This window comes from Barbus barbus (genome assembly GCF_936440315.1).
Source record: "Barbus barbus genome assembly, chromosome: 14".
Classification (NCBI taxonomy): domain Eukaryota; kingdom Metazoa; phylum Chordata; class Actinopteri; order Cypriniformes; family Cyprinidae; genus Barbus; species Barbus barbus.
Window position 1 is genome coordinate 18,088,684 of NC_136742.1, and position 27,621 is coordinate 18,116,304.

A 27,621-nucleotide genomic window follows, 5' to 3' on the forward strand; every position below is an offset into this window, starting at 1 on the left:
CCCTCACTGCCTCATCTACTCTGCAGAGTACATCCAACTCGCCCCGAATGCATGCTCACTGTCTGACGCCGTGACCTAACCAAACATAACCCCAAGGGTCCTCGTTAAATACATCGCTTTATCTCAATCCGGAAGCGATAGAAAACGTGTGACTACGTCGCTAATGTAAATGGCTAGCACATTAATAATAGTGCGTTATCTTTGCGCGCGTCTCTCGCTGGACGCTTTCACGTCAGGTGGTGCTGTACAAGTAATGAAGAGGTGAATCCCCAGTCTACAGTTTTGGGACCTTCTTGAGCACCGGCGTTTGAGCGATTAACCGAGTCAGCGTGGGTTCTCCGTGGCGTTTTGAGTGTCAGTAACTAAACTGACATCTTCTTATCATGCCTGGCATAAAATGAATCCTGATTCAGCGCTCGGCTCACACAGAATCGCGCGCGGAGAGAACTTTGCTTTAGAACTCTTGTGCGGTGGATACGGCACGCGCCACGGCAGCGCGCGGAGGATCAACAACTTTCCTCAGAAGCAGCGCTAGCGTCCTTCCTATGTCGCTTCAAACCCTTCCATGTCACCAATTATTGTTGCTTTAATTGGACGAGAATGTTTCAGAGACCGTGTCTGCTCAAACTCGGGGAAAACATCGTTGGTAAGCCTTGAGAAGCGGATAATAAATGACTTTTATGCGCCTCAGACTCGCGTCCTCGCCAGGTGGACTGTGAAGAGACAGAAGAGGAATGTTTATCCGAAATTTATTGCCGCTCAGTTTGGGTTTTTTGCCGTTTTTGTTAAGTCACTGTTTCCTCTCACTGTTTCTTCCGTTATTTCAGGTAAGTTGGACTGAGCATTTCAGTCGTTTATAATAATTCGTTGTCGGGTTCTATAACAGCGTCGCGGATGAGCACGTGCATAGCGGTCACTGTGTGATTCTCTACTGCGCTGAAATGTATGAATACATCTAATTATTTAGAGATCTACTTATGGATTTGTATATATTTACGCTGTCAATTACAATTGGCAACTATTAAATCATAAATGGCATTTATATAATTTTTTATTTTAATCGATATGTTTAGATTTCGATAGCTGTTTCGGAAGATTTCACTTTAATACACTTAAAGTAAAATATCCATGGATATTTGTGTGTAATATTTTGACCTTACACATCTAGTATTTCTACAATAGTACTATTTACTACTAGTCTAGTGCGCTAGTATTCACTACGTTTTATTTAAAGAGCATCCCCTCCTCTTGGTTCCAGCACCAGCTAAAGTCATAGATACTGAACAGTGTTCAGTTTTGGAGACATGGCTTTTGGTCCTTTACTATTGTCCCCCGTGGCAACAGAGCTCACAAGACTAGGAGAAGTGTTTCATGGATGGCCTATTAGGGGGTGGCAGTGTCAGGGTTCACCCCTCGTTACTCCCACTCTTCTGGGGGTCTGAGACTCTGCGGTGTGGGTGGGTGCTCTCTTAGAGAGACCTCAGCCTCCACACACCCTTCAGTCTCCACTTTAGTGGGAGGGAGCTCCCATTCGCCAGCATGCGGAGAGAAAATACGAGAGAGTGCATGTGTTGTAATGTTCTCTTCATTGTAAATTCTAAGGGCTATTGCGAAAAATCTCATTTTACTATTGCAGTTTTTGCTGTGCTACACATGGCATGATGATGAAAGTGACAAAACTAAATCTAAACTGTGCTTTGTTCTTCTCTCTAGTTTGCGAGAGGGGAGCTCCAGAAATCATGCTCCCAAACCACAGTGGCACTGCTGGAAGGGAGCTGCCAGTTGCCATGCCAGTGTAGGCCCTATCCACCGTTACCCCCTCCACCCCCTCCTCCACCACCCCCAAGGCTTCTGGCTCCAACTGGTGAGTAGTGCTACCCTCTAATGTCTCTACAGTCTTACTTCATAGTTTTCAGTCACATGACTGGCACAGCGACCCAGAGGGCTGAACATCCATAGAACTGCAGCTCAGGCCTGTCAATTTTCCATCTGTTTTACCACCTCTCAAAAGAAGAAAAACAAAGGTATATGAACAAACTGCAAGTTTTATTCACTTGATATCCCTATACATTACCTACCATGGTATTTCAATCACCAAAACAGCAGGACATTCTAAAACACTTAACATGGCTTAAAAAATAATCAAAATTATGTTCTCATTTACTCACCCTCATGTCATACAAAACCTGTATGACTGACTTTCTTCTGCTGAAAGAATGTTTGTATTGTATTCGGTTCTGACTGATTTGGCCATTGTATAAACAAAGCTGCTTGGTTTGACAGTGTGTGAGTAGTGATCTGTACATCGCTACATTATTGACAATGGACCCAATGGTTATTTTGCCTAGATTCGCTAATGCCTTAAGACAGTGATATTAAAAGTATAAAGTGATATTATTCAGTATAAAATAATTTTATAAGGCCTACTATATACAAGCAAGCAGTTGAGCCCAGAATATGAATGCAACGTGCATGTTAAGCATTTTCTTTCTAATGGTTTTCTAAGGGAAAATGCTGAACATGAAACTTTGTGTGTTGGTTGATATTACATCTGCTTGCCTGTACATGTTTTATTAATAAAGTGTATTTTAAGTTTGGTCCTCCAATATCAATGCCACATTAAGAATTTTCTTTAAATGGTTTTCTATTTTGAATTTGGCATGCCTGTAAATAGTGGGCCTCATTAATAACACGTATGCTATTTAATATCGCTTAAGTCTTAGTACATTAGCGCTTAGTACAAACTGGCTAGCAGCGGAAGAAAGCCTTGTTTTGCCCTCCAGGTGGGCATTCCCATAAGGCTGTGACGTCACGTGAATACTATGAATAGCAGTTAGTTCATAACATTGGCAAATTTTGACCTCTGCAAATGTTTTAAATCGAACACAGTTTGTAAGCTCAAAAGCATTTCTCTGTATCACCTCAGGGAGTTGTTCATGTACCTTTCTGTGCATCAAACATAAATCTTGCAATCTAGTATTTCCTCTAACAAGTGTGATTTTATCTCAGTGTCATGTCAGAATCTGCAGTGAGTTCAATCCCTCAAAAATGAATGAATTGGCTGTGGCTGCACGTTTTGCCAGAAAGACAGGCGAGTTCATTTAATCGTTGTCGTTTTGAAGGTATCTTATAAGCAGTTTAATAGAATGCCCTTCTTGCTGAAACAATTTTCATTTCCTGACACCTCCTGTTTTGAGAAATGGACATGGCCGGAAACTATGTTGCTGTTCGCAATTGACACAAAGCTCAATCCCCTTCATTACAGGAGGTGGAAATTTTTGATTTGTCATCAGGGGTCCCTGTCAGGCGCTGAGGAAAGCCAGATCAATGAGGCCTCAGTATTGAAAGGGTTGTGAAATCAATCTGTTTCTGGAGTTTTAGCCTTCTGCTTTAAACCGGGTAATATACTCTCACAACAACGGCAAGCTCTTGGGAAAAACATTTGTAAGAATTTATGACAAATACATTAGTATGTGCCTTGCATCAACACCTGCCTCATGCATACATGCTTGCTACATCTTCAGATATGAAGCAAACAAAATCAATACTTTGCATGAACAGCCTGTGAGGCTTTAATAATGTTTTCATACTGTGACATGAAATGTTTTGAGGGCGAAATACAACATGGCTATTAACAACCGCATGTGCGCTGAAGATTTAACTGTAAAAGGCGTTTTTTGATAAGTAACCAATTGAAGGCTTGTGACAGGCTTTGCCTTTAGGGGCGAAATGGCTTTAACATTAGCTTATTAAAATTATTCATGAGGAAGTTGCGTTTAATGAGGACTCCCACACCTGTCGTTATTGAAGCAGCGATAAAAGGTTTAAACTGAGGAATGTATTAGTTGTGGATTCAGAGGGCCTGACTGCAAAAAGAAGCGCTAACGCCCTAAACCTAATAGTGGGATTAAAACGCAAGTTTGACTTTGGCTGAATATCAGGAGCATCCTGCGAGATAAACAGATTCATAAAGTAGTAATTGACATTTCAACAAACTTAAAGTACAGATTCATACCAATACAGCAATAAGATTTTTTTAAGCAGCTTATTAATACACTCTTTTATCCATCTCATCCAGGCCAATTATTGTCCACAATGGATAATGTCACGCTTTATTGCTTTCTATTGTATTGTCTTCATTATAAACCGCATTGGAGCAGACACATAGTACTGATTGAACCCAGAATATTACCGAAGTGTTCACATTTTATCTCTAGATTAGTCTGAATCTATTTTTAGCAGAACTGCTGAGGATGTAGATGAGGGGAAGTAGATTAGATGGAATTGCTCCTGGGCTCTTGGAAAAGAACACACGCTTTTAAGCCCAAAAAAGGGCATGCGTGGCAGTCAGAAACACATGGCTAACTCTGCTAACCTCACGGAGGTGTTCAGAGACACTCGGATTGCCATTGTGACAAATTCTAGTAACCTAAAAGCACCGATATTCGCAGGCTTTTCCCTTAAGGTGCGAAGAATTTGATATTATTTTTATGGTGCTAACCTACGTGTCAATCAAAATATTGTTTGCAGTGGCAGTAGTGGTCGCAAGAAGGAAAGAAGATTTTTACATTACCCTTGTCATGATATAACACACACACTTAAAGGTAATCCAAATAACATTATTTAAAATTAGATGAAAAATATAAAATGTATTTTTAAATCTGCCCTTTAGTGGTTATTTGACACATGAAAATAATCTTCATTTTGCTTTTTTTGGTTTTGTATCTTTAGATCCTTTAATCATGTATCTAGTAAATTAAAGGTTTGTTTTGACTATTTTTTTTTAATCACTAATAAAGCTACTCTACCCATAAACAATTACACATACGTCACTGAACTAGTTGTATTGTGGAACATGATGTTATTCCTAAATCTAGGCAGAAAGTTGCTGGCTAAAAACAACAGAATAACACAGAGCTTTGAAATGGCAAGTACTTCTCTCCTCTTGTCAGGCGTTCTCCCTCCGGGCCTGTCGGCTTGACTCCCCCTCCTGACAATCAAAGTAAAGGAGAGAAAAAGCAAAGCTAATGTCTCCCTGTCCAGAGGGCTGTTTTTTCTTGCAAGTGTATCTGCCTGTTTTTGCTAATTCAAAGCATGTCAACAGTAATTAAGCGTTTCAGTGTCTTAGGAAGTAATTAAGTGTAGCCAAATCAAAAACACATTGTGATACAAAACACAAATAAAGCGAAACACATTTGTCTTTCCATATCTTCCCATCAGGTGAAACCACAGCAGGTGACGGCACATTTCTGAAATACCAGGCAATGTTTCTGCTTGTACACTGTGACCAACTGCAGAAAAATTTCCCTCTTATCACACTTCTGAATTATTCAAATGTGTGCAAGTAGGATAGCTTGCTATAGGGAAAATTGCTGTGTCAGAAGTGTAAAATTGTCCTGCACAGTGGGAAGGCAGTCAGTGGCTCTGCTTCTATGAAGTGCTACATTATATAACAATGTATGAAATAGGTGGATGATCGAGGATCCCACAGTTAAAGATCAGCACACTTATATGATAGTGACCATGCAATGCTAACATGGTCACTCACAATGAACTATTATAGTGTCTTGTTTTGTTTTATTTCTCAGTGAATTGGGTGAGGTGTGTTTATACACTGTTACTGACTTTTGGCTCTGTGTAATAACCTTCATTTTTGATAAATATACTTCCGAATACACTTACTTTATATATTTTAGTGTTTCTAGGTGTGGATCAAAGAAGCTGGTGAACCTGGCTCATTTACACTTTTTGTTTTCATTTTAGGTATCAGATGTTTCATTCTATTGTTGTTCAAATATATTTCCAAACACTGGAGGAAATTTAAAGCTACCCTTCCTCATACTCACAAGATCTTGTCCGCTGTCTGATGACTGGACCATAGCGCAGAAGGATGAGGGGTGTAACACTCACTGACATTTTCGCTGACTGTGAAATTGAGAAATTCACCTGGCATAAAGTAGAGAATCTGATGAATCAGGAGCCATTCACCTCTACTCACACACTCGTGCATTCACCTTCCCCTCTGTCCAATGTGTTGTCGAGCCTATCTGCTAATGTTGCATGGATTGATTCCCCATGATCCAGTTTATCTTATTTGAGAGGACATTGGTAATCGAGGAGCATTAGCAGATTGACAATCACTGGCGGAAAGTCATGCAGTTGCTCTGTGCACACAACGGTACTCTAAGCTGCAAATAAGTTCAAGACCCTCAAATAGTCTCAAATTGGAAGGGAGGCCATAAAGCTTTTTTTATGCACTGCTGATTAATACTCTCCAGTTTAGGTTAATTACATACTAGAGAAGCTGATCACGATTCTCATGATGCAGCACTTTGCATTTAGTTTGAATGTTTTATTTGTAGTGTTCCTTTTTCTGTATTTGAAAATGTAAAATAAATCCTTACTAGGGATTTCTTCACCTTTTTAGTTTTTTTTAAATTTGTTGCCAACTAACTCATGATACAGTACACTTTATGATACATGTGTGGACTCTGCATTTCTGTTAATATGATAAAAAGAGGAAGGTAACATCTACAGTATAAAGATAGTTAGTAAAGTGCCAGGTAGGAGTAACATGCTGGGCTTTTAAAACTGTCGCTATAAACAATACTATCTGGGATGGGCACATATCTCTGGAGATAAAACAAATTTCTGCCCTGATTGGAATCGAGATTTAATGTTGTGTACTTTGTACATTGTGTCATGTCTTTGCTGAGTTGTTTTGTCACCTGTGTGAATAGGCTTACTTCAGTATACCATATGTTTGAAGATCGATTGTGTTTCTGGTCGGGCAGTTCTTTACAAATTCATATACCAAAATTTTTGGTTGTTATAATCACTCATATTCGAAATGTTCTAAAGGCCTGTGAATGGTTCATCTATGCATACTTTGTAATTATAAATCAAAATGTCATAACTTGATCTTCCTGTCAAATGTCAGACTTGTAAGTTGCAAGCTTGTATTCTGATCTGCCTCTATTTTTGAGTGCAATGGTCAAAATCTAATCATCAACCGATGGATAGAACCAAGTCCCTGCCCATTTGATTTTATTTTTCATTTCAAATGGAAGTAAAGATCTATACTTGCATTTCATTGCGACTTTAAACTGTAGAAAAGTATATCAATAATTAAACCGAAATATTGTAAAAGAGAACCAGAAGCTGTCGGAGCCCTAATCACTAAGTAAGTACTGATCCAATGGAATTCGTTTTCGGAATTATATTAAAATTATTTCATAAAATGTCTGATTCAGGTGGGATTGGGATCTCTGTAATTACTACTATGAAGCAGGTTGGTCTGTTGTTTGAATGTGGGTGGTACATTTATTTATAATGTTTGTATATAATTAAGGGAAGGAATTAATTTAGGTAAGAATCGTGACCTACAGTGGCCTTTCTGAGCAGTTTCCGGGACCGGGCTCTCCTTATTGATTTAATTAGCTTTTTATGTTGGATGGGATGCCAGCAGGCAGTCGGAACGACCAACTGTTATTTCACTCAGAAACTTGGCAAAAGGTCTAAATTCATAATGAAAGTGCACCAGGCTGCACAACGAGAAAATTAGCTTACGGTATTCACCAAAGGTCAAAATAAATGAGAAGTGTTATGAAAAATATCCACAGACATTCCTATCTGGGCGGGACTAGATTTCAGTGGTGTAGCAAGAGCTGCCTGGAACATTTAGCAAGCAAATGATGTAACAATGTTTACTGTAACTCAAAAATTGACCGTTAATGACTATCCTGAGTAAGTATACTGATGTTTTGAAAAACAAACAAAATCAAAGAAATTGTTGATAAAAGCATAGTGATTATGTACATGTGTAGATATAAACAGAAGACACTGCTGAAGTCACGTAATATTTTTTTTCTATCTCATGTTCTTCCTCTTGAGCATCCAGCTCAATGCCGCTGGCAAATGTCAGGAGTTGTGGTGGAACGTCAGGAGTCACGGTCTGGCTCCATCACATCCCCACAACCGAACGGACAGGACGTGCTCGCAGGTCTGGCCCTGCACCAGGCTCCTAGCTTTAATTAAAGAGGGCTTTAGGATGTGTGCCAGAGACTTTGGAGAGTCGCCTTCATCGATCACCCTCACCGTCTCATCTAGCTTTCCACACCCCCACAGCTTTTGAATCATCTTGTACTCTCTTTTCATTTTTTTAATTTCACCACTCATCGTCATTGGACGATGGAGTGATGTTTTTCCTGTTTGAGTATGACTAACTAGGTAGGATGGGGGAAGCAGCAGTTGCCTGCAGGCTCTGCACTGACCTTTGCTCGGATGCACTTTGTCATGAGTGTGGATGAGCCACCTACAGGGATGGAGGCCCACGATTGCTCCCTCCCTCTGCCTGCAGACTTTCTCATTGTAGAAGGAGAGCAGAGGCCCTCCCTACCTGCACTTGCGATCAAATGCAAGAGGTCTGTGGCTCAGGCGACAAAGGATATAAAGTGGGGGCTTTCAGTTAAATCGTAGGTGATCCCGGTCTGCAGAATGAAGGTCTCAACATGCCTAACGGCACCTAAATATCTGTGAAATCAAAACCAGTCGCAGCCACTTCTTGCTTGTGTAATATCTGATAACATTCAAGTATGAAGAAATCAGCAGATGGTACTGCAACCGAGGAGAGAGTGAGAGTGAATAAAAAAATGATGAGCTCATACTCTGAGCGGTAAGAATTAGTCTGGGGTTGAAAATTCTCGTAAATGACTTAAAAGTCCCTGATTTTGCTCTTTCTGTGGCAGTCTTACCAAAAAAATGTGTAGCGCTCGACTCAAATGGAGTTATTGTTTGTTTTTATATCTGGCAGCCTGTCAGTCATCTTATTTTAAAATCAGTTTTGCCCAGGCAATCCAGAGCCATGTAACTCCATTAAACAGGAGAGCAGGTACAAAAATAGCCTAATCTAATAGGCCTGGTTCGCTCTGCCTTCATGAGACCGAACCTCTGATATCTGTCTGCCGCTCCTTTATCATAGACAGGAGAAAATGCTGTTCACAATGTACAAGTTACAGGTACTCACATTAAAGTTTTACATCCATGCTTTTAATGTTGGATATTATAAGCCTTTTCTGGTGAAACTTAATGAGCTGATGCACATTTTGTCCAGTGAATTCATTGTTTGATTGTTTTTACTTTAAAACATGGATTGACATAATTTTTTAGCACAAGGGATGCCTTTGCAAGCATCTTCTTAGATTAAAGCGATAGTTACCCAGAAATGTAAACTCATTCTTGTTGTTCCAGTCTTGTTTTTTTCAATATAATGGTCCGATTGACTTTCATTGTATGAACAAAAATGTACAGAGACATGTATCTTTTGTATCAACACGTGGATGAGTAAATGATAACAGAATTTTCATCCTTCTAAGCCAAGAGAGATCCAAAAGGAGGAGTCTAAGCACCTCCTTTTGGATCACAGTGTCCCTTTTCCCATTGCATGCGCCATACATTCCCAACAGATGCACAAGGGTCCAATTACTGAGTTCGCTCAAGCTAGACGCTCTTTGCCTCTGCAGGTCATCTTTTTGGGGCAGCCATCATTTCTCGGTAAACACATAGCGTTTGTTGGGCCATCTGAGACTAAGGAGTCTTCTGAGGACAGACCTTTCTTCCAGGCAGACAGTACACTCATTATCAAATTTTAGTCATTTCGCTCTTTGCTCTAAGTTATCAGAGATAGAGCATGTGCAGAAGACAAACAGAAGCTTATACAAGCAGACAAATTTTGTGTTGAAATAAGAGGAAATAAAATCACTGGGAAATGCACTTGCTGTATGGTGTCTTAAAGTAAGTATTAAAGATGTATAATCTACCAGTATACACTAGTCAACATTTAAAGTGGAACAAAACCTTTCATCAAAAGTGTCCTAAAACCAAAATGTGTTCTTGTCTTAGGACAACTTTGAACTTTTTTAATCCACTTCAAATGTTGACTGTTTACTGTATGTCCTCTTGTAGATATTTAATTGTCAAAGTAGACTTGTTCATTTAAATAAGGTCACTGAGGTCATCTTCGTCTAGACCTGTTCACTTGCCCTGAAGCTTTCTGCCTTCTCTATAATTTATTTTGATTTCTGGGTGTGTCATAGTTCATCAGTAAAGAATCTGACTTGGTAATCAATACAAGAGTTACTTTCTGCTCTGAATTATTTCCGCAGTTGTGTTTGCGTTTCTTCCGTCCATTCCAAATAGTGAGGCTTTGGTGCATCGATCAGGATGATAAACAGCAAGAGAGAAGCCCATATGAAGTTGCTGATGCAGTGGTCTCGACCCAAGGGACAATTATTCAGTGATTTATACTCTGAAGCACCTGGCTAATACCTCACTCCTTTTAATTAATGGGTGGTTTGTGAGAATAATGAGAAATTACAGAGAGTGATATTTGTAGTATATCTTCTATGTAACAGTGTCACAGTGTACCACTGCTCTTTTCCATTGAAACAATGCTGATTCTTGTGCTGGAGCCAATGCTCAGCTGGTAAGAATGGTGAACCTTTCTCAAAACTAACCCACGTTTTCACTAACTTCCTTAACTATGATTTACCAAATCAAGTTTAATGTTTGATTCAACATATCTGAGATTACCAGATGATTTTGATGCAATGGGTAAGAATACATGAGTATAATGAGTTCACACATATACTTTAATAATGATATAATAATAATAATAATAATAATAATAATACAACTGTTTAAAAGTTTGAGGTCGTTTTCTTTTTCTTTTTTTATTTTTATAAATCTGTACTTTTCATCAGGGACCCATTCAATTAATCAAAGGTGACAGCAAAGACTTGCATTGTTACAGAAAGATTATATTTCAAATAGATGTTATGAATTTTAAATTTTTCAAGATTACTGAAAAACATTGATCACGGTTTCCACAAAAATACTAAGTAGCACAACGCTTTTCAACCTTGAAAATATTAAGACCAGTTTCCACCAAATCCGTATATTAGAATGATTTCTGAAGGAAATCACTTTGACACAGAAGACTGGATTTATGGCTGCTAAAAATTTAAGCTTACATTAAACAAATATTAAAATAAAGTTATTTTACATTTTAACAATATTTAACAATACTACTATATTTTTTTTATCAAACAAATGCAGGCTTGGTTAAGCATAGAAGAATTATTTCATAAAGTAACGTACACAGGAACAGGTTGTGAATTTAACATGCATTCTAGTTTTATTTGCGTGATTCTTACTAGACTGAGCTGTTTTTGGCCTCCTGGCCTTTGACATAATTGGTTCTAGACTGTTCAAGACCAGAACCAAGCTTTAGTGACTTTTTGGAGGAGAAAATGTGTGGAATGATTCCAGAATGGTCTCCGGCACCAGCTTCCCCTTTCCACTCACTAAAGACCAGAGTATGTGAGCGGAGCATGGAGTGGAGCGGTGCGATTTTGAATGGAGGGAGGAGCGGATTTTTAAAAAAAGTCTAAAGCTTCGTTGGTTTTCACTCGCTCCAAGAGCACTTTACCACCGCTCCATCATGAGTACAATTCATGCAAACGGCCCGTAATTTAGCTGCATATTTATTAAAAATTCATGTTAAACATATTTAGCTAGCTTGATAGAGAAGGATCACTCAAATCAGAAAGAATGTGAAGGTTATGATGACAGCAATGGACATGAGCGGGAAGTTATAATTCTCAAGGAATTTGTTTGTTCCTTCTAAATACTGAATATGTTCAGGTGAAAGCATGATTTAAACAGGTACAACACTTATTCACAAGCAATCGCTCTCTCAATAATGCATTCCAACAAATGTAGTTTTACAGTGCTACTTCATCTGTATCCGATTTTGAATGAGCAGAAATTTGTAAGAAATGCAGCGATCCGTAGGTAAAATAACTGACGAAAACTTAGTTATTTTCAATACAAACAATTTGCACTGCAAAAAGCAGCAATTATACCTTTTAATGCTGACATGTTATTAGCTCATGTGGTAGGAAAAAAGTCTGCACACTATGTTCCAATAAGCCACTTTGAAACGCTCCTCTTATTTTATTGCTTTTAATATACGTTAAGATCAGAACTGTGATATTTCAAACATACTGAAATACTTTTGCCGCGGAGCGGTGTTTCTAATCAGCTGAGTGAGGAGTGGAGCGGGAGCAGGAAATGGTGAACCCAGAGCGGAGCTGGAGGGGAGTGATTATTAAATGCTCGGAGCATTGTTGCCGCTCCACTCCGCTCACATACTCTGATACAGACAGTATTTGAGCTGCTGTTGTAAGCTGTTACATGAACAGAATTTGAGACTCACAGTTATTAATAAATGTGCTTGTCAATCCCAAATACTGACTCAACAGCCAGAGTTTCAGAACAGATACATCTGATTCTGAGGCTCAATTCTCAAAGGTATTTATTTAGAAAGAAAAGCAAACCGAACGAGAGAGACAGTGAGGCATGCTATAATGGAAAGCGATAAATGAAGATCTAGAGGAAGAGAGAGTGAGAGAGAAGAGGCAGTAGCCCCGTGTGCTCATGAGGGGAGTGAACTTGTTAATTAGCCTTCTCCTGTGCATTTTTATAAGTACCATTAAAACTGCTCACTAAAGCTGGGTGCCACTATCAATTCCCAACCAGAGAAAACTCATCCAAACTTTAAAGTGGTGGGAAAGGTAGAGCAGCCTGAAGCACTAATATGTTTCTGGATGAGACGGCTGTGTAATGGTCCAAATAAAGCACCTCTCGGATATGGAATGATAAATGGAGTAGAGCAGAATGCTGCAGCCTTGTGATTGGGCAATCAGACTGTATTGGTATAAGAGACCAGTATGAGAGTGATAATGGTAGAAGTACAGTTCTCTACATTAGGGACAGGTCCAACAACTGACTAATTAACTAGTGAAGCTGGCTTTTCTAACTGTCAAATGTGCTTTATGAATTTGCGTCTTTAAATTTACTTTTGCTACAGGCATCAAAGCACCACTTTTATGACAAATTGTATAACGCCTATGATCTTGCTGTATAACTGAGCTCCAGAAATAGTTAATAAATGTTGGTCTATGTACACAGGTGTCTTTGGCCATCTCACTGTTTTGTGTTGTGTTTTTTTTTGCCATGAGCATTGAGATTTTTCTTTAGATGGCATGTAAAGTGTAAAATAAAATGAGAACCCTGCATTCTGTTGCTCTTCGTCTAGCTGTTTCAGGGCTTCCTTAAGACCCACTAGTTGATGCAGTTTTGCACATCCCTATCCTGCATATCCTGTTTCTTCATTTATTGTTCTATGCTCTGTGTGCTTTTAACACTTCGTCTCTCTTCCAGTGGCTCCCTCCACTGTATCCCCCATAACGCCATGGAGGAGAGAGATGGAGATCTTAGTATTGGGGACAGTAAGCTGTGCATCCGTGGTCTTCCTCCTCCTGACTGCCATCATTTGCTACAAGGCCATCAAGAGGTGATCTCAATAGTTTGAGATATTTTATGCCAAATGTATTTATGTATTTCTGCATTTATTTCTGTCTCTTGTATTGGTTGATTTTTACTTGTTTTCATTTTCAAAGCCAGATCTAAAAAAACAAAAACAGAAGTTAGTAAAATGTGAGAATTATGTAATTTTTTTAATTTATTACACATTTTATATAATTTTGGCCATGTAATATTAAATGCACAGCATTTTGGGCATTAGAGGTATGGTTTGGTCATTGCCTCTGTTTGTTATGCTGTTCTTTCTTGAATCATACAGGTTTGGAACGACATGAGGGTGAGTAAATGATTATAAATAAATGTATATGTAAATAAAATATAAAAATTATATTTAAATAAAATAAATGTAAAATGAATAAATGTACATTTCTGAGTGAACTAAACCTTTAGGTTTTTTAAAGCACCATACAAGCCTACAGGTAAACAGAGAAAATTCCTTTAGCGTTTTATCTGTGTCCGCTTCATGCTTCCTTAAGCAAAAAGATGATATCTCCACTTCTTATCTGAAACATGAATTGTTAATGTTGTTATTTTAGTTGAGATGACATGAGGCTGTCGCCTTCCTACATTAGGAAAAACAATGATTATAATTTATGGTTAGGAAAAGGAATGTGTTTTGTACTGATGGTGCCGTAGCAGACATAAGCATAGCGTGGTGTGTCAGCCTTAAGCTGCTCTTTTGGTTTGGTACTAGTGACATGCTGTCAAGGGAATAACTGAGAGGCCTGTCAAATCAGCTGCAGACAGGGAAATGGCCTCAGACAGTCCAAATCACTCACACAGCGAAAAAGGAAAGAGTCTCCCTGACTGTCTTTGATACATCCAGAGCTAAACTATGACAAATCATAGATTTAGCAGATGTATTGCTATTTTGCATTTTGCTGTATCGTATTTCTTTTTATTTCTCTTCTAGGTAATAATAAAAGCTTTCAGCTGCCAGGTTGGATTTAGTAAACCTTTTTTATTTAAGGAACAAGCATTGACCTTTAATATAGGCTATCACTTTCTGCAGTAGCTTCAACACTTTTTTAAATTCATGAGCTGTGGTGTTAACTCAAACATTTTGGCTGCATACCATTTTGTGAAAACTTGACCGTGTAATAAAATCCCATATAAAGCCAAGACTGGCCATAAAGAGAAGAAAATTTAATTCAAAAGAGAGCCACTGAGAGACCATTTTTACTTGCGATAGTACAGCATGTCACTGGAACTTTTGTCATGAGGATTTATCACTGCAGGTGTTCTCCTCCTCCTCATATTTGTTTAAACCTTTCTAGTTTTTGGGTGCTGATTGTGAAATATACAAAAGATCAATTATTTGCAAAAGTGAATTCACAGTTGGTTTAGGATGATGATATATCATTAGATGCCTCATCCTTGCTGGCATCATCAGCTGGTGTCCAACCATCCTCAAGCATTTCAATCTTTAACCACAACACTCCTAATTTGGTGGTTCAACATGGGAGGTATCATCAGGTTTCATCTATAAAACATTTACCCCCAGTTTCACAGACAAGGCTTAAGCCTAGTCCCAGACTAAAATATAAGTCTGAGCTGGTTCAACTGAAAGAATCTTTAACTGATCTTAAAATATATCAGTGCATTTGTTTTGTCTCAAGATGCACACCAGTAATGTTTTTTTTCAAAGCACGTTTATGAAAATGACTCAAATGTCCTAATTGAACTATGGCCTAATCCTGGTTTAGCCTAAGCCCTGTCTGTGAAGCCAGGCCCTAATGGCTGGTTGCATGGCTTGCAAGTCATTTTTGGCCCATAGGAGTCTCATGCAAGTGGTAACCAGGGCATTCCAATGACAAAAAGGAGGAGGAAATTATGCAATAAGTTTCTGCAGTATTTTCTGTAAAATTCACAAATGAAGAGTCAGCACACTGAAATTACTTGCAACTGTGACCATAGTTGCACAACCTTTTGTGCCTTATTGCTTGTGATAAATGGTAACAGCGTAATTAAAACATTAAGGACGCAGTTTCATTAATCATAGTTTTGTGAAAGGTGATTTGCATCACGGTTGTTATAGCTGCATCATAACTGTATATTTTAGCACGACTGGAATGCTTTATTGACAAATTGGCTTGCAGGACCAGAACTGATTGCCTCACCCCCCCAAAAAACAGAGTCCATGTGATAAGCATCAGTTGACTATATTTGGCCTGGTTCGTGTCATCCCGAAGCTACTCTCATTAAATTGAAACTATTCAGATTTTCCAGTGAAACTAGTGGAGGTGGATCCAATCTGTTAATGTTAAAACATTCCAGTCTTCTGGAAATTAATATTTTATTTATGAAAGCTGTGGAACATCCCCTCCTGGCTATTAAATGGGGACTTGTTATGAGCTCTGTTTTGGAATCATTTCACTTGGTGAATTCGTTTGTTACACATTGCCTCTTTTTTGCCTGAGAACTTGGTATAAGGAAGCCAACTCCCAAAGGAAAACCCAGCTGGCAGCTATTTCCCCACTAATGAGCTTGCCCAGTCTGCCAAAATGAAGAGAGAGACATGTTTAATGTCTTCCTTTTATATGCATGCGAACACATCATTTAGCCATGCCCAATGACCGATGCACCGCAAATGGTGCTTCTTCAAACAGTCGCTAAAATGTCCCAGTGAAGGCTCGGATTATTACCCCAATCATTGCTTTATGGCTTCTGCATGCTGAAGCCTGGTGTGGCTCACTTATTGTAATGAGTTTAATGGAATTAGAGGCACTGGAGGGGAAAGTTAAAGCAGTTTTGTTGAAAAGTTGCTCAGTGCATATAGTGAAGAATAGATCTTAGAGGAGAGAAATGCGGTGCTTTGTGATTTTTGACCGCTGTAAACGAATGATAAAACATCCTGGTCAGTGACCGGTAGTGTAATTATGATAACGAAGACTCTAAACAAAAACATTCAGAGTCCTCAAGATAAGATGGGCAAACATAACTTCAGTTCGTCTTTAAAATAACAAATAAGTAATCCTAAAATAACTTTTTGGGTGAACTTCATTCACATTTAAAATGCTATTTAGATTTAGGCTTGTGTTTAAAAAGCTAAAATTGTCTCTGAAATATTAGCAAAATTAGGTACTGTCAGTTTTTTACACAGGGAAGAAAATACACCTTGGTAAACATCTCTTATTGATTAATATTTGAGTGTATGTGTTGCACTCGTGCTTAAGGGTAATAAACATTCTAGACAGTACTACTATTAGACAACTTATGTTTTGTTAAATATGCTTTATTAAAAAGATTTTGACGAGATATCGGGGGAAACTTGGGATAATGTTGTTCCAAAATTTGCTGTTTTTTTGTTAGAAGAGAATTTTTTTTATTACTTCTACGTGTGTTTAATTGTGATACTGTGATAAAACATAGTTGAGTATTATGATTAATGACATCTAAATATTCTTTCCAGTTTATTAAGATTTGATGGGAACATGCTGCATAACAGTTGTACAGCATCATTTACCTTATCCATTGAACCTACAGTCCTATGGAAAGAATCTCAGCCCACTCTGTTTATTTTCAGAGGAAATTAATAAATTCTGGTGCCTATTCCAAAGAGCCAGGTTATAAAATGTTTACCTTTACCTGTAATGTTTTGTGTCGCTCTCTGCCATGTGTGTACTACATGTCATGTATTATTAAGGGCCCAGGCCCACATTTGGAGGTGAGGATGTGGCTTTTTTTTAGGTTTTGCAGTGATATTCCAGGCTTCTTTTCAATGAGAAAAGACAAACTAAACCACTGCAGATCCAACTCTGTATTTACCAAACAAGAAACCTTGAGTGATATATGAGTGCATGACTGTTTATGTAGATTCCATTCAGCTTTGAATTTTAAAGGTACACTCAATAAAGAAATGAATAGTTTCACACTGTTATAGCATGTCTTTGAAACCAAACTTTAACATATTCAAAATCATCATAAAAAAAAAAAATCTTTGTCATTACAGTATAAATAGTTTTTAGGCATCTACACAGGAAGAGAACGCCTCTTACAAGTTATCGCTTGTTTTTTGAACTTCAGCTATGCTTCAGAACTTATCCTTCCTGATCAGCATTTATTTTAGTCCCCGAGACATTTTTGGCCCACATTTTCCCATAGGATTTATATGTTGATCTCAGAGGAGAGGTCACGTACGACCCAGGCATCCGAACAGTGTGCTGAAATGTCTGGGGAATGGCCACGAGGACCTCTCAGGTGTTGCTGTCCATCAGGGAGAAAAGGTGGTAAAGAGAGCAGAAACCGAGCGAGAGAGTGTGCAAGCAAGCAGGCTCAGTGCTGATTCAAGGGAAAGATAAAGGAGTTTTTGGCTTCCCGTCCTGGCACGTTACATAAGCTGAGCGGTCCACAGAGAAATTGGGCGACTGTGAGGGCATCTGAACACGGTGCAGTAGAGCAACACGACTTGAGGGACATCCGCACGACTGCTGGAGTCCATGAGCCTTTAGCAGGTTGGAGGGGGGACAGAAACAAGCTCTCAGTGGAAAATTACTGTTTAGCTGAAAAAGCATAAAAGGTAGTTTTATGCAGTGGACTTCCAGACAGGATGTACGTGAATTGAGAAGACAGGGATGATGTGATCAATCCAAAGGGCCTTCTTTGCTTGAAGAATCTGATACTTCATTATGGAGTCAGCATTTTTGCATCGAATTGTTCTTCATTTGTCCAGCTGTCAAGCGTGTCAAATAGACAAAGACCAGTCCTTAAATGGCCCTGCTCTTAAGTACAGCTCTATAGCTCTTCTTTTATTTATAATATGCTTCTACAAACTTTGTGTTTAGTTAAACTAATTATGTTCTATTTAATGTTATGTCAAGGATAATGTAACTATTTTATTTCTCCCTGTGTGTTGACTTCTGAAAGGAAGGAGGATGGCAAGACCTTGTTTCCTTCACATTTTTTTTCTTGCTATCCTCCTCCCTCCCTACTCCACCCCTCAAAAATCAGATGAGGCAGAGTTTTTCCCATGTGTAAATCATGCAAAGCAAGAGGATGTCTTTATAGGAAAGCCCTGCAGCCTGGGGCATCTTGTGACAGATGGCCCCTGCAGAGCTACGGGATTGTCTCATCAGTTCTGCCCAAGAGACAGAGACTGTGTTTATCTCAACAGATGAGCGCTGGCTACCTCTGAACATTTAATCAATCTCGACAAGGAATTCAGTTGAAGGTATAGCTGTATTTGTCGCTCAAGGTTTGAAACACTAGGTCTTCTTTAAAGCTGAAGAGCAGGAACAAGGTCTATGTTCATCATGCTGTCTAATCAAACAGCAGAAATAGTAAAGTAAGTGATAATGCACACAAAAATGAAAACTCCTGTTATTTACTCACCCCCCTGTCATTCCAGACAATATGACCTTTTCTTCTGCAGAGCACAAAAGAAGATATTTTGAAGAATGTTTCAACTGTTTTTCCCCATACTATGAAAGTCAACAAATTTGGACCATGTTTACTATGAGCTATCCTTTGAAACGGTTATACTACCATTAGAGAAATAGTGAGAGATTGGAAAGATTTTATGTTTGTTTGTTAGCAAGGCTGCATTTATTTGATCAAAAATACAGAACATACAGTAATATTGTGAACAATTATTGCAATTCAAAAACTGTATTCTGTAGTATTTTAATGTAATGTTTTCAGTAGTCATTACTCCAGTCTTCAGTGCCACATGATCTTTCAGAAATCATTCTAATATGCTGATTTGGTGCTCAAGTAACACTATTATAAATGTAGAAAACATTTTTATTCTTAATTTTTGTTAGAATTCTTTAATAAATATTAACAAGGTTAAAAAACATGAACATTTTACCATGTTTAAATGACGGATGTTGAAGTTGTAGCTCAGCTCCACACACCAATGACATTTCATATGGGTCAGCTAAAACAGATGCTCTTTATCTTGTCATTTCTGCAAAAGCAGCCTTCATTCAACAAGTTGCTATCTCATGTGTATTTCTCTGGAAGAAACGGGTCAATTTTAATGAGCTCAAGCCCTGTTTATGAAATTAGACTTGTCGTCCAGACAGACCCCAGAGTGCTACAGACAGTAGAGATGGGCTCTTTAAAGGTCAGGCTGTTTTCTGTCTCATGACCATTTATATTTTTCCTGACCTAATCATTAATGTGATGTGGAATCCTCTCGTTCTGGTATTTACTGTTATTGTTTAAGCTTCTGGTGCATTTACTGTAGAACTCAGTGACTGCACACTTTTTATAAGTCAAATTCACATTTTTTAATTTCCACACAATTCTAAGCCTTGAAACCCAGACAGCTCTGAGCTGAATAACTGCAACATTTGATACAAAGCAAAAATACCCAAACTTTTGAATGGTAGTGTATATATTGTAGTGTTATATTATATTGCTGTGCTGTTGAGCAATCCTCTAGTTATCAGTTTGATAGAAATTTCAGTAGTTTGTGAATTTAGTGAACTTAAGTGTCATTTCCATGGTAACTGTCATCTTAGTGGATTTCATTTAATTAGGATTTACTAAAAAAGGAAGCAGGCTAATGGTTTCTACGGAGGCATACTTCAGCACTTAACCTTCGAGTTATATTAAGGCTGTCTTAAAATATTTATCAGGTATTGTTAAAAATCAGTTTCACTATGGAGATTCTGAAAGGCATTTTTACATCCATAAACCAGTCGCTGAGCACTATTGTATGAATGTGTCGTTTTAGCAATGACGTGGTAGTTTGGCATCAAGCTACTCCATTAGCTTATTGAACATTGTCGATAGCTGCTTTCATGTGGCCCCTTTCTGTACAGCCTTACTTTGCAAAAGCTGAAGCATTAAATATGCCCCAACTAATTCCAATCTTTACTGATATTAATTTTGGCATCTTACAGAATGTGTATCCCCAGCATCCATCTCTCAGCTCTTACCTCAGGCCCTCTCTACCATTAAGTCAATAATGGTAGAGACTGACATGATTTAACAAAATATCAACAGATTGGATCAGCGTGCTCCGCTGTTTGGCCAGCTCTGGATTTTAATGCAGTTATGAAGGCAATTGGCTGCAGGCAGGTTGCATATTTCAAATCGTAAAAATAAAGAATGGATAGGCCAGAGCGCATACCACAGCTTTTTAAGTCCAGCAGCCATTACGGCTTGCTGGAAGTCATTTAAACTGCAGAATAACTCACTGTGATGACCTGTGCTGCTGTTTATCAACCCAGACTTTGTTAGTGTCTCAAGGAGCATCTAAAAGTGTGCACTGGGGCTTCCTGAAACACTGATTATAAAACAGAACAAATATGGTTCGCTGAAAAAAGCATAATTCAAATTTAACCTGCTATAATACTCTGTTTTCCTTTCCTAGTTTTTCTGTTTGCCTTTGAGACATTGTATTTCTTTGCACTAAGCTCAAGCCTCTGCAACCCGATCAATAGCATCCTCAGTCTGAGCAAAAATAGTCGTTTGAAGCTTAATCTTTTTGTTCTCTTTTCCAGGAAACCCCTTCGAAAAGAAGAGAACGGCACAAGCCGAGGGGAGTATGCCATGAGCTCACGCTGTAAACAGCAGGTAGTGGAAACCAATAACACTGGAGTATAGTGGCCATGCTACAGCTGAACATTCTGTACCCTACAGCACCACCATCTCTGTTTGGGTTTATGAGATGGACGCAAGGTAAATTATGAATTTAGGAATGGTAAACCTCACGGCTGCCCTTCTTGGGACCTAAAATGATGTTTAAAGAAAAGACAAAAGTGAATACGTAATGACTGACATGTATAGGCAAGTATAAGCAGGTTTTGAGGAGTCATGGAAATTCTTAGCGATGCTGGCAGCTGCACGAGTATCACGAGACTCAACCTGGCGCCCCCCCGGGGCCCCTTTGAGGACAATATACAACAACAACAACTAAATAAACGCATGCACTTTCTGTTGAATGCAATGATATTTTAAAATTCCTGTCTTCTCTTGTCTTTAACTCTGTCTTTGCAGTGTTCCTCATTAAACATTAAGGGTTGTCTCACCTCATGTAGATTGTGTGAGTGTTTAATGGTTAAATTACTGCATTGGCCCCATTGTTTTGATACAATCAACAGATGGGATTGGATGATCCTGTATTTTGTGTACCAAAATATACAATAGAGAATACTAAATGTTTTCCTTAAACACCCAGAAATTTATTGCGGTTTGTGTTACTATGCAAGTGGAAAGGATGGAGTTCTTGAGGTGCATGTTTATAATACAAAAACCACAAGGCTAGCGTTAGCATTGCTAATAGTTAGCAGACTGTAGTCTGATCGTTCTATACATCTGTATTCAAATTTGTCTGATGGTGTAGCCCACATGCGAAAGAGATCTAATTATAAATACATTAAAAAACAACAACAGGCATGATGGATTAGTTTTAGGGATGGATTGATGAATAATTTCATGTTATGGCTGATAAATAGCTGATATTAAAATCTGTACTATTTTGTCTGAAGATAAAATGCACCATAAACTAAAATTGTTAGGTTTTGTGAATGTCAAAGCAATGTTTGGATGCGTAGACAACATTATGTACAGTATGAAATATGGATAACGTTTTATTTTGAGATGAATAATTGATTGAGTAGTTGAGATTTTAAAAATCATAATAGGTGTGAGTTCCATTATAGGAAAGCACTCTTTAGGAAATAGTGCTCTTAAAGGGTAAATCGTTGCCATAAAATTGTCTCTAGACAAAAGACATTTCAAAACAAGTGTTCACAATTAAATATCCATTATCTTCCAATAAACATCCAATATTTACACACACAAGTATTAAAAACTGACTAATGTTATCTTATAACAGATGGTCCTGATATATGGCGCATCATTCTTTTACTAATTTGGCTTTCTTGCTACATTTATATGAAATGCACACAATATAATGGATGTCCAATATCAGTTTACCTTTTAGTAGTTGCACATACCCTTTCAGTTGAAACCATTCGCAATTTGTTCATGAAAGTGGTCCATAATTTTGCACCAATTAGATATATATTACAAATGGGAAATTAGATAAAATGGTTACATAAAATTACATTTTGAATTTTAAATAATTTCAAATGTATTAAATAGGGTTTGTTGTAGTTTTTTTTTTTTATTATTAATACAATGGAAAATATATCGATTTTACATTAGTCAGTCATTTCCTCAAATCAGTATGGCTAATATAACAGAAAACAGTGATTTGATTAGTGATTCACGTCAACATTTGTGGTCCATCTCTTTGAAATGTTTGCAAATCATTCTAGATTCACATCAAGTCTCTTCTTGACCTTTTTTAGCATCTCATAAAAGCTAGGATGTTGCAAGCTTTTACGAAGAGGGTTTAAAGTTTTTTTTTTTTTTTATTAAGTTGTTAATACTGTGATTTTATGTGGGTTAGTGGATGCTTTAAAAGATGTATCAAGCCGATTCATGAAACAAGCTTAACCCTAAATTTAGCTTGTATCACTCTTAACCAGATCCTCTCTATTGCTTCTTTTATTTTTCATTGGAACTGTATATAGAAAGTGTCTAGATCCCTCCCACCCCCCTTTTTTGTAGACAGGAGCTTGTTGTAGAAAACAGTCATGCATAGTAACACTGAACTATGAATCATAATATACAACTGAGCAATGATGTTTACATAACATACAAGCTTGTGTGAACAAATATCCCTCTTCATCTGTAAAACATTCTCACAATCTACTGTACAGTCATTCACCCGTTTAACAAGATATATGAATTGAAGATATGTGTATTATACTGTACATATTATACTGTATAATGTACTCAGAATTGTATTGCATGAATGTACATATCAATATTTGCCTTCTTGACAGTCTATTGTGTGTACAGAGTAAGAGAAAATGTTTATAGGGATAAGTATAAGTCGATGTGTCGTCAGAACAGAATTAAGTGTTATTGTTTGTCTGGAACAAGCCATTAATGTATATTTGAATCAGAGGTTGTTGCATAATGTATGCATCACATACCAAAATGTAAAACTATTATATATTCTGCATTGAACTAATTTAATTGCAACTTACTGACTTTTTTAGTTTTAAATAAAATTGTACTACTGGATCATATCTGGTGCCTTTTTATGTGCAAAAATCTTTGGTCTTCATTTAAGGACGCAGAATAATTTCATGGCTAGATTAGTGCACAGCTGTAAAAGCTGTACATATGCAGCTTTCTAGTCAGAAAATATGGCCTATGATAGACTATAATATTTAAACATATTACATGTTTATAAATCTGTTTTAATATGATTTCATTACACTGTTGACACCTGATATCTATCAGCCTTGGAAGGTTTTGCGGTTGTATGTGGTAGATAATTATATTCCATTAATTGCTATCTGAGATATAATTATCTCTATATAATTGTTGTACTAAAAATATCTTACCTAGCAGCAACAACAACGACTCATAAGACTAGTATTAGATTACCCTCATTTTGTTGCATATAAAACTGTTGTTTTCTTTTAATAATTGTATAATATTTCTTTTCATTTTTTTTTCAAATAAAGGGTTAGCAGAGACAGTAAAACGTCCATGTCAGGCAAGTATAGGAGCATTGTGAAAGAGTTCAATTGGGAGAAATTGTGGGGAGAAAATGTTGTCCTTTCACCTCCGTCTGCTGACACACCTTGCTTGACAAGTAATTTAGAAAAGTGGAATACCAAGATGCCTTTCCTACAAGAACCACAGTGCAAACATTTTCTCTGTTCAGCTAGATAAATTACCCCAGTGTGGATAAGGATGATAAATTGCTTGGAGAACCTGAAGGCTGAGCAGGCTGTTATTCAGTCACTTTCACATGAAAAAGTTAATGCTTTACAATATTTACACTGTCAATTAGTCAGGCACCAGTGAGGCTTTATGTCAGTCAAAGTTATCTGTCCGTGGCTTCTTATTATTCAGACCCAGCGCTCTCATTATACATTACAATTCTCTGAAATATAAAGCACTGAAAATCACAAACAAATGAAGTTGACATTTTGTATTAAAAAAAATTTTATTAGCAAAAGTCTTAACACTGATTTTTCAGAAGTGTTGTATAAGTAGTCAGTCAAAGTTTACATAGATAATTCAATCATTCAAATATTTTAAGATATTGTTCAGATGATTTCTGAATGATCATGTGATACTGAAGACTGGAGTAATGGCTGCTAAGTAGGCTTTGGTATCTCAGGAATAAATTACTTTTTAAATTACAGTGGGGTAAATAAGTATTTGATACACTGCTGATTCTTCAAGTTTTCCCACTTACAAAGAATGGAGAGATCTGTAATTTTCATCGTAGGTACACCTCAACTGTTAGAGACAATATAAAAAAAATTCTGAAAATCATATTGTAGGATTTTTTAATTATTAACTTCCATTTTATTGCATGAAATAAGTATTTGATACAATAGAAAAATAGAACTTAATATTTATAATAATATTTAATAAACCTTTGTTTACAATTACAGAGGTCAGACGTTTCCTGTAGTTCTTGGCCAGGTTTGCACACACTGCAGCAGGGATTTTGGCCCACTCCTCCATACAGGTCTTCTCCAGATCTTTCAGGTTTTGGGGCTGTCGCTGGGCAACACGGAGTTTCAGCTCCCTCCATAGATTTTCTATTGGGTTCAGGTCTGGAGACTGGCTAGGCCACTTCAGGACCTTGAAATGCTTCTTACGGAGCCACTCCTTAGTTGCCCTTGCTGTGTGTTTGGGGTCATTGTCATGCTGGAAGACCCAGCCACGACCCATCTTCAATGCTTTTACTGAGGGAAGGAGGTTGTTGCCCAAAATCTCACTCAATACGATGCAGTCGTCCTGTCCCCTTTGCAGAAAAGCACCCCCAAAGCATGATGTTTCCACCCCCATGCTTCACAGTTGGGATGGTGTTCTCGGGATTGTACTCATCCTTCTTCCTCCAAACATGCCGAGCGGAGTTTATACCAAAAAGTTATACTTTGGTCTCATCTGACCACATGACCTTCTCCCATTTCTCCTCTGGATCATCCAGATGGTCTTTGGCAAACTTCAGACGGGCCTGGACATGAGCTGGCTTGAGCAGGGGCACCTTGCGCACACTGCAGGGATTTTAATTTAATTTTAATCCATGACGGTGTAGTGTGTTACTAATGGTAACCGTTGAGACTGTGGTCCCAGCTCTCTTCAGGTCATTGACCAGGTCCTCCTGTGTATTTCTAGGCTGATCCCTCACCTTTCTCAGGATCATTGATACTCCACGAGGCGAGATCTTGCATGGAGCCCCAGTCCGAGGGAGATTGACAGTCATCTTGAATTTCTTCCATTTTCTAATAATTGCACCAACAGTTGTTGCCTTCTCACCAAGCTGTTTGCCTATTGTCCTGTAGCCCATCCCAGCCTTGTGCAGATATACAATTTTGTCCTTAGACAGCTCTTTGGTTTTGCCCATAGTGGAGAGGTTGGAGTCTGATTGATTGAGTGTGTGAACAGGTGCAATTAATACAGGTAATGAGTGGAGGATAGGAGGGCTTCTTAAATACAAACTAACAGGTCTGTGAGAGTCAGAATTCTTGCTGGTTGGAAGGTGATCATATACTTATTTCATGCAATAAAATGGAAGTTAATTATTTAAAAATCATACAACGTGATCTCTCCATTCTTTGTAAGTGGAAAAACTTGTCAAATCGGAAGTATATCAAATACTTATTTGCCCCACTGTATATTAAAATAGAAAATTATTTTAAATGTGATAATTTGTTTTACTCGATTTTTGATCAAATAAATGTATACATTTATATGTCCTGTATATAATATATTTATACTGAACACACTCTTATATACGTTTATAACTGTGACCATATAGAAGTTACCACATATACGAGTGTGTGTGTGTGTGTGTGTGTGTGTGTGTGTGTGTGTGTGTATGTGTGTGTGTGTGTGCGTTTCAGTGCAGGCATTCATGAAATTATCAACAAGCTTTCATGTGCAGAGCTCCTTTCCCTCCAGACAGCCACACACTGGCCGCTGGCAGAATAAGGAGTTGGTTCGCCTCTTCTGCTCAAATATGACACATATGAAGATTGCTTCAGAGGACATCACATGGCACAAACCCATAAAACAACCACAAATCCACAAATGTAAAGTTTTGGTTAACACAAAGATATACAGGACAACCGAGGTGCGTTACATGTTAATAAGGGAGGCATATCTAAATGAGAGAAGCTTGGAGAGCTGGTCTCTAACTTCTCCATCAGACGTGCCATTTGAAGATAATGCAATGAGACGGCTGGGGCCATTTGAAGCACTGATGTGTCTCTTCTCCAACGAGACTTGACTTACACGGGAACAAAGCCAACCCGACAGCATGTAAATCGCTCTGCTCAGCTCATGGGAGAGAGAAAGAGAGAGAGAGAGAGGTCCACTTTTAGATGATGACACAAATCTATAGATATATGACTTAATCATGACAGCCCTGTAATCGATGATTCCGCTGAGACATCACATGTAAATGATAGATCAATTTAAACAAACTTATATTTGCATATGAAGGTTAAATAAGTATACCGAACACTAAAGAAGCTTTGCTTTTCTGTCTGTGTCATTGTCGAGAGAGAAAGCCAGAGCTCTGACTGTGCATATTATATTGTCAGGATTTGTAGCACTGCATTCAGCCTGAGTTGGGACAATAACAAACTCAACCGTGGCTCCCAAGCTGTGGCACAGCCGAAGCTAAGGCCTTTTGGGCCATATGGATCAAATGAAATGGACTGGAGGGGATAATCCTTTTGCTGTCCCCTATAAACAAAACCAATGCACCACCGCTAATGTGGCTGCACCCATTTGCATCTCATTGGTCCAAGCCTCACAATCAACAACAACAACAACAACATCTGCGAAAAATGCACCTCTCTGTTGTACAGGCTGTTCTTTAGAGATGTTTTCAGACTTGGTTTGAAAGTGAGAAAGCCCGACATGGTTACTAGCAGTTATTGGCTTCAGTTCAGGCTTAATCCAGCCAGATATATGATACATTAAATGATAAATTACAGTTAGTTCTATTCTTTGAATTTGTTTGAACAAACAGCATTCCAAGAGCACTATAAGGGGACATTGATGCAGAATGCATCACGCTGTTTTTACGTTGTTTTTCTATGTAAAAACACACAAACAATTCATTCAAAAACACTGATTCATTCAGGAACGAAAAGTCAAGCAACC

At 38.1% G+C, this 27,621-nt stretch overlaps 1 protein-coding gene across 1 annotated transcript; it reads left to right on the forward strand.

The window, feature by feature from the left end:
* Positions 1–23,503, forward strand: prima1 (proline rich membrane anchor 1). Its single transcript, XM_079433466.1, has 4 exons — positions 1–827; positions 1,714–1,864; positions 13,285–13,417; positions 20,901–23,503. Exons 1-4 carry the CDS (start codon positions 735–737, stop codon positions 21,001–21,003), a joined length of 480 nt encoding a protein of 159 aa, XP_079289592.1. The 5' UTR covers positions 1–734; the 3' UTR covers positions 21,004–23,503.
* The last annotated feature ends 4,118 nt before the right edge of the window (positions 23,504–27,621 follow it).

What these genes read in the sequence shown, in the direction of transcription:
- prima1 (XM_079433466.1), top strand. Translation starts at nt 735, where the DNA reads ATGTTTATCCGAAATTTATTGCCGCTCAGTTTGGGTTTTTTGCCGTTT. An exon ending in TGTTTCTTCCGTTATTTCAG is followed by an intron (nt 828 to 1,713) that starts GTAAGTTGGACT and finishes TCTTCTCTCTAG; the next exon opens with TTTGCGAGAGGGGAGCTCCA. An exon ending in TGCTACAAGGCCATCAAGAG is followed by an intron (nt 13,418 to 20,900) that starts GTGATCTCAATA and finishes TCTCTTTTCCAG; the next exon opens with GAAACCCCTTCGAAAAGAAG.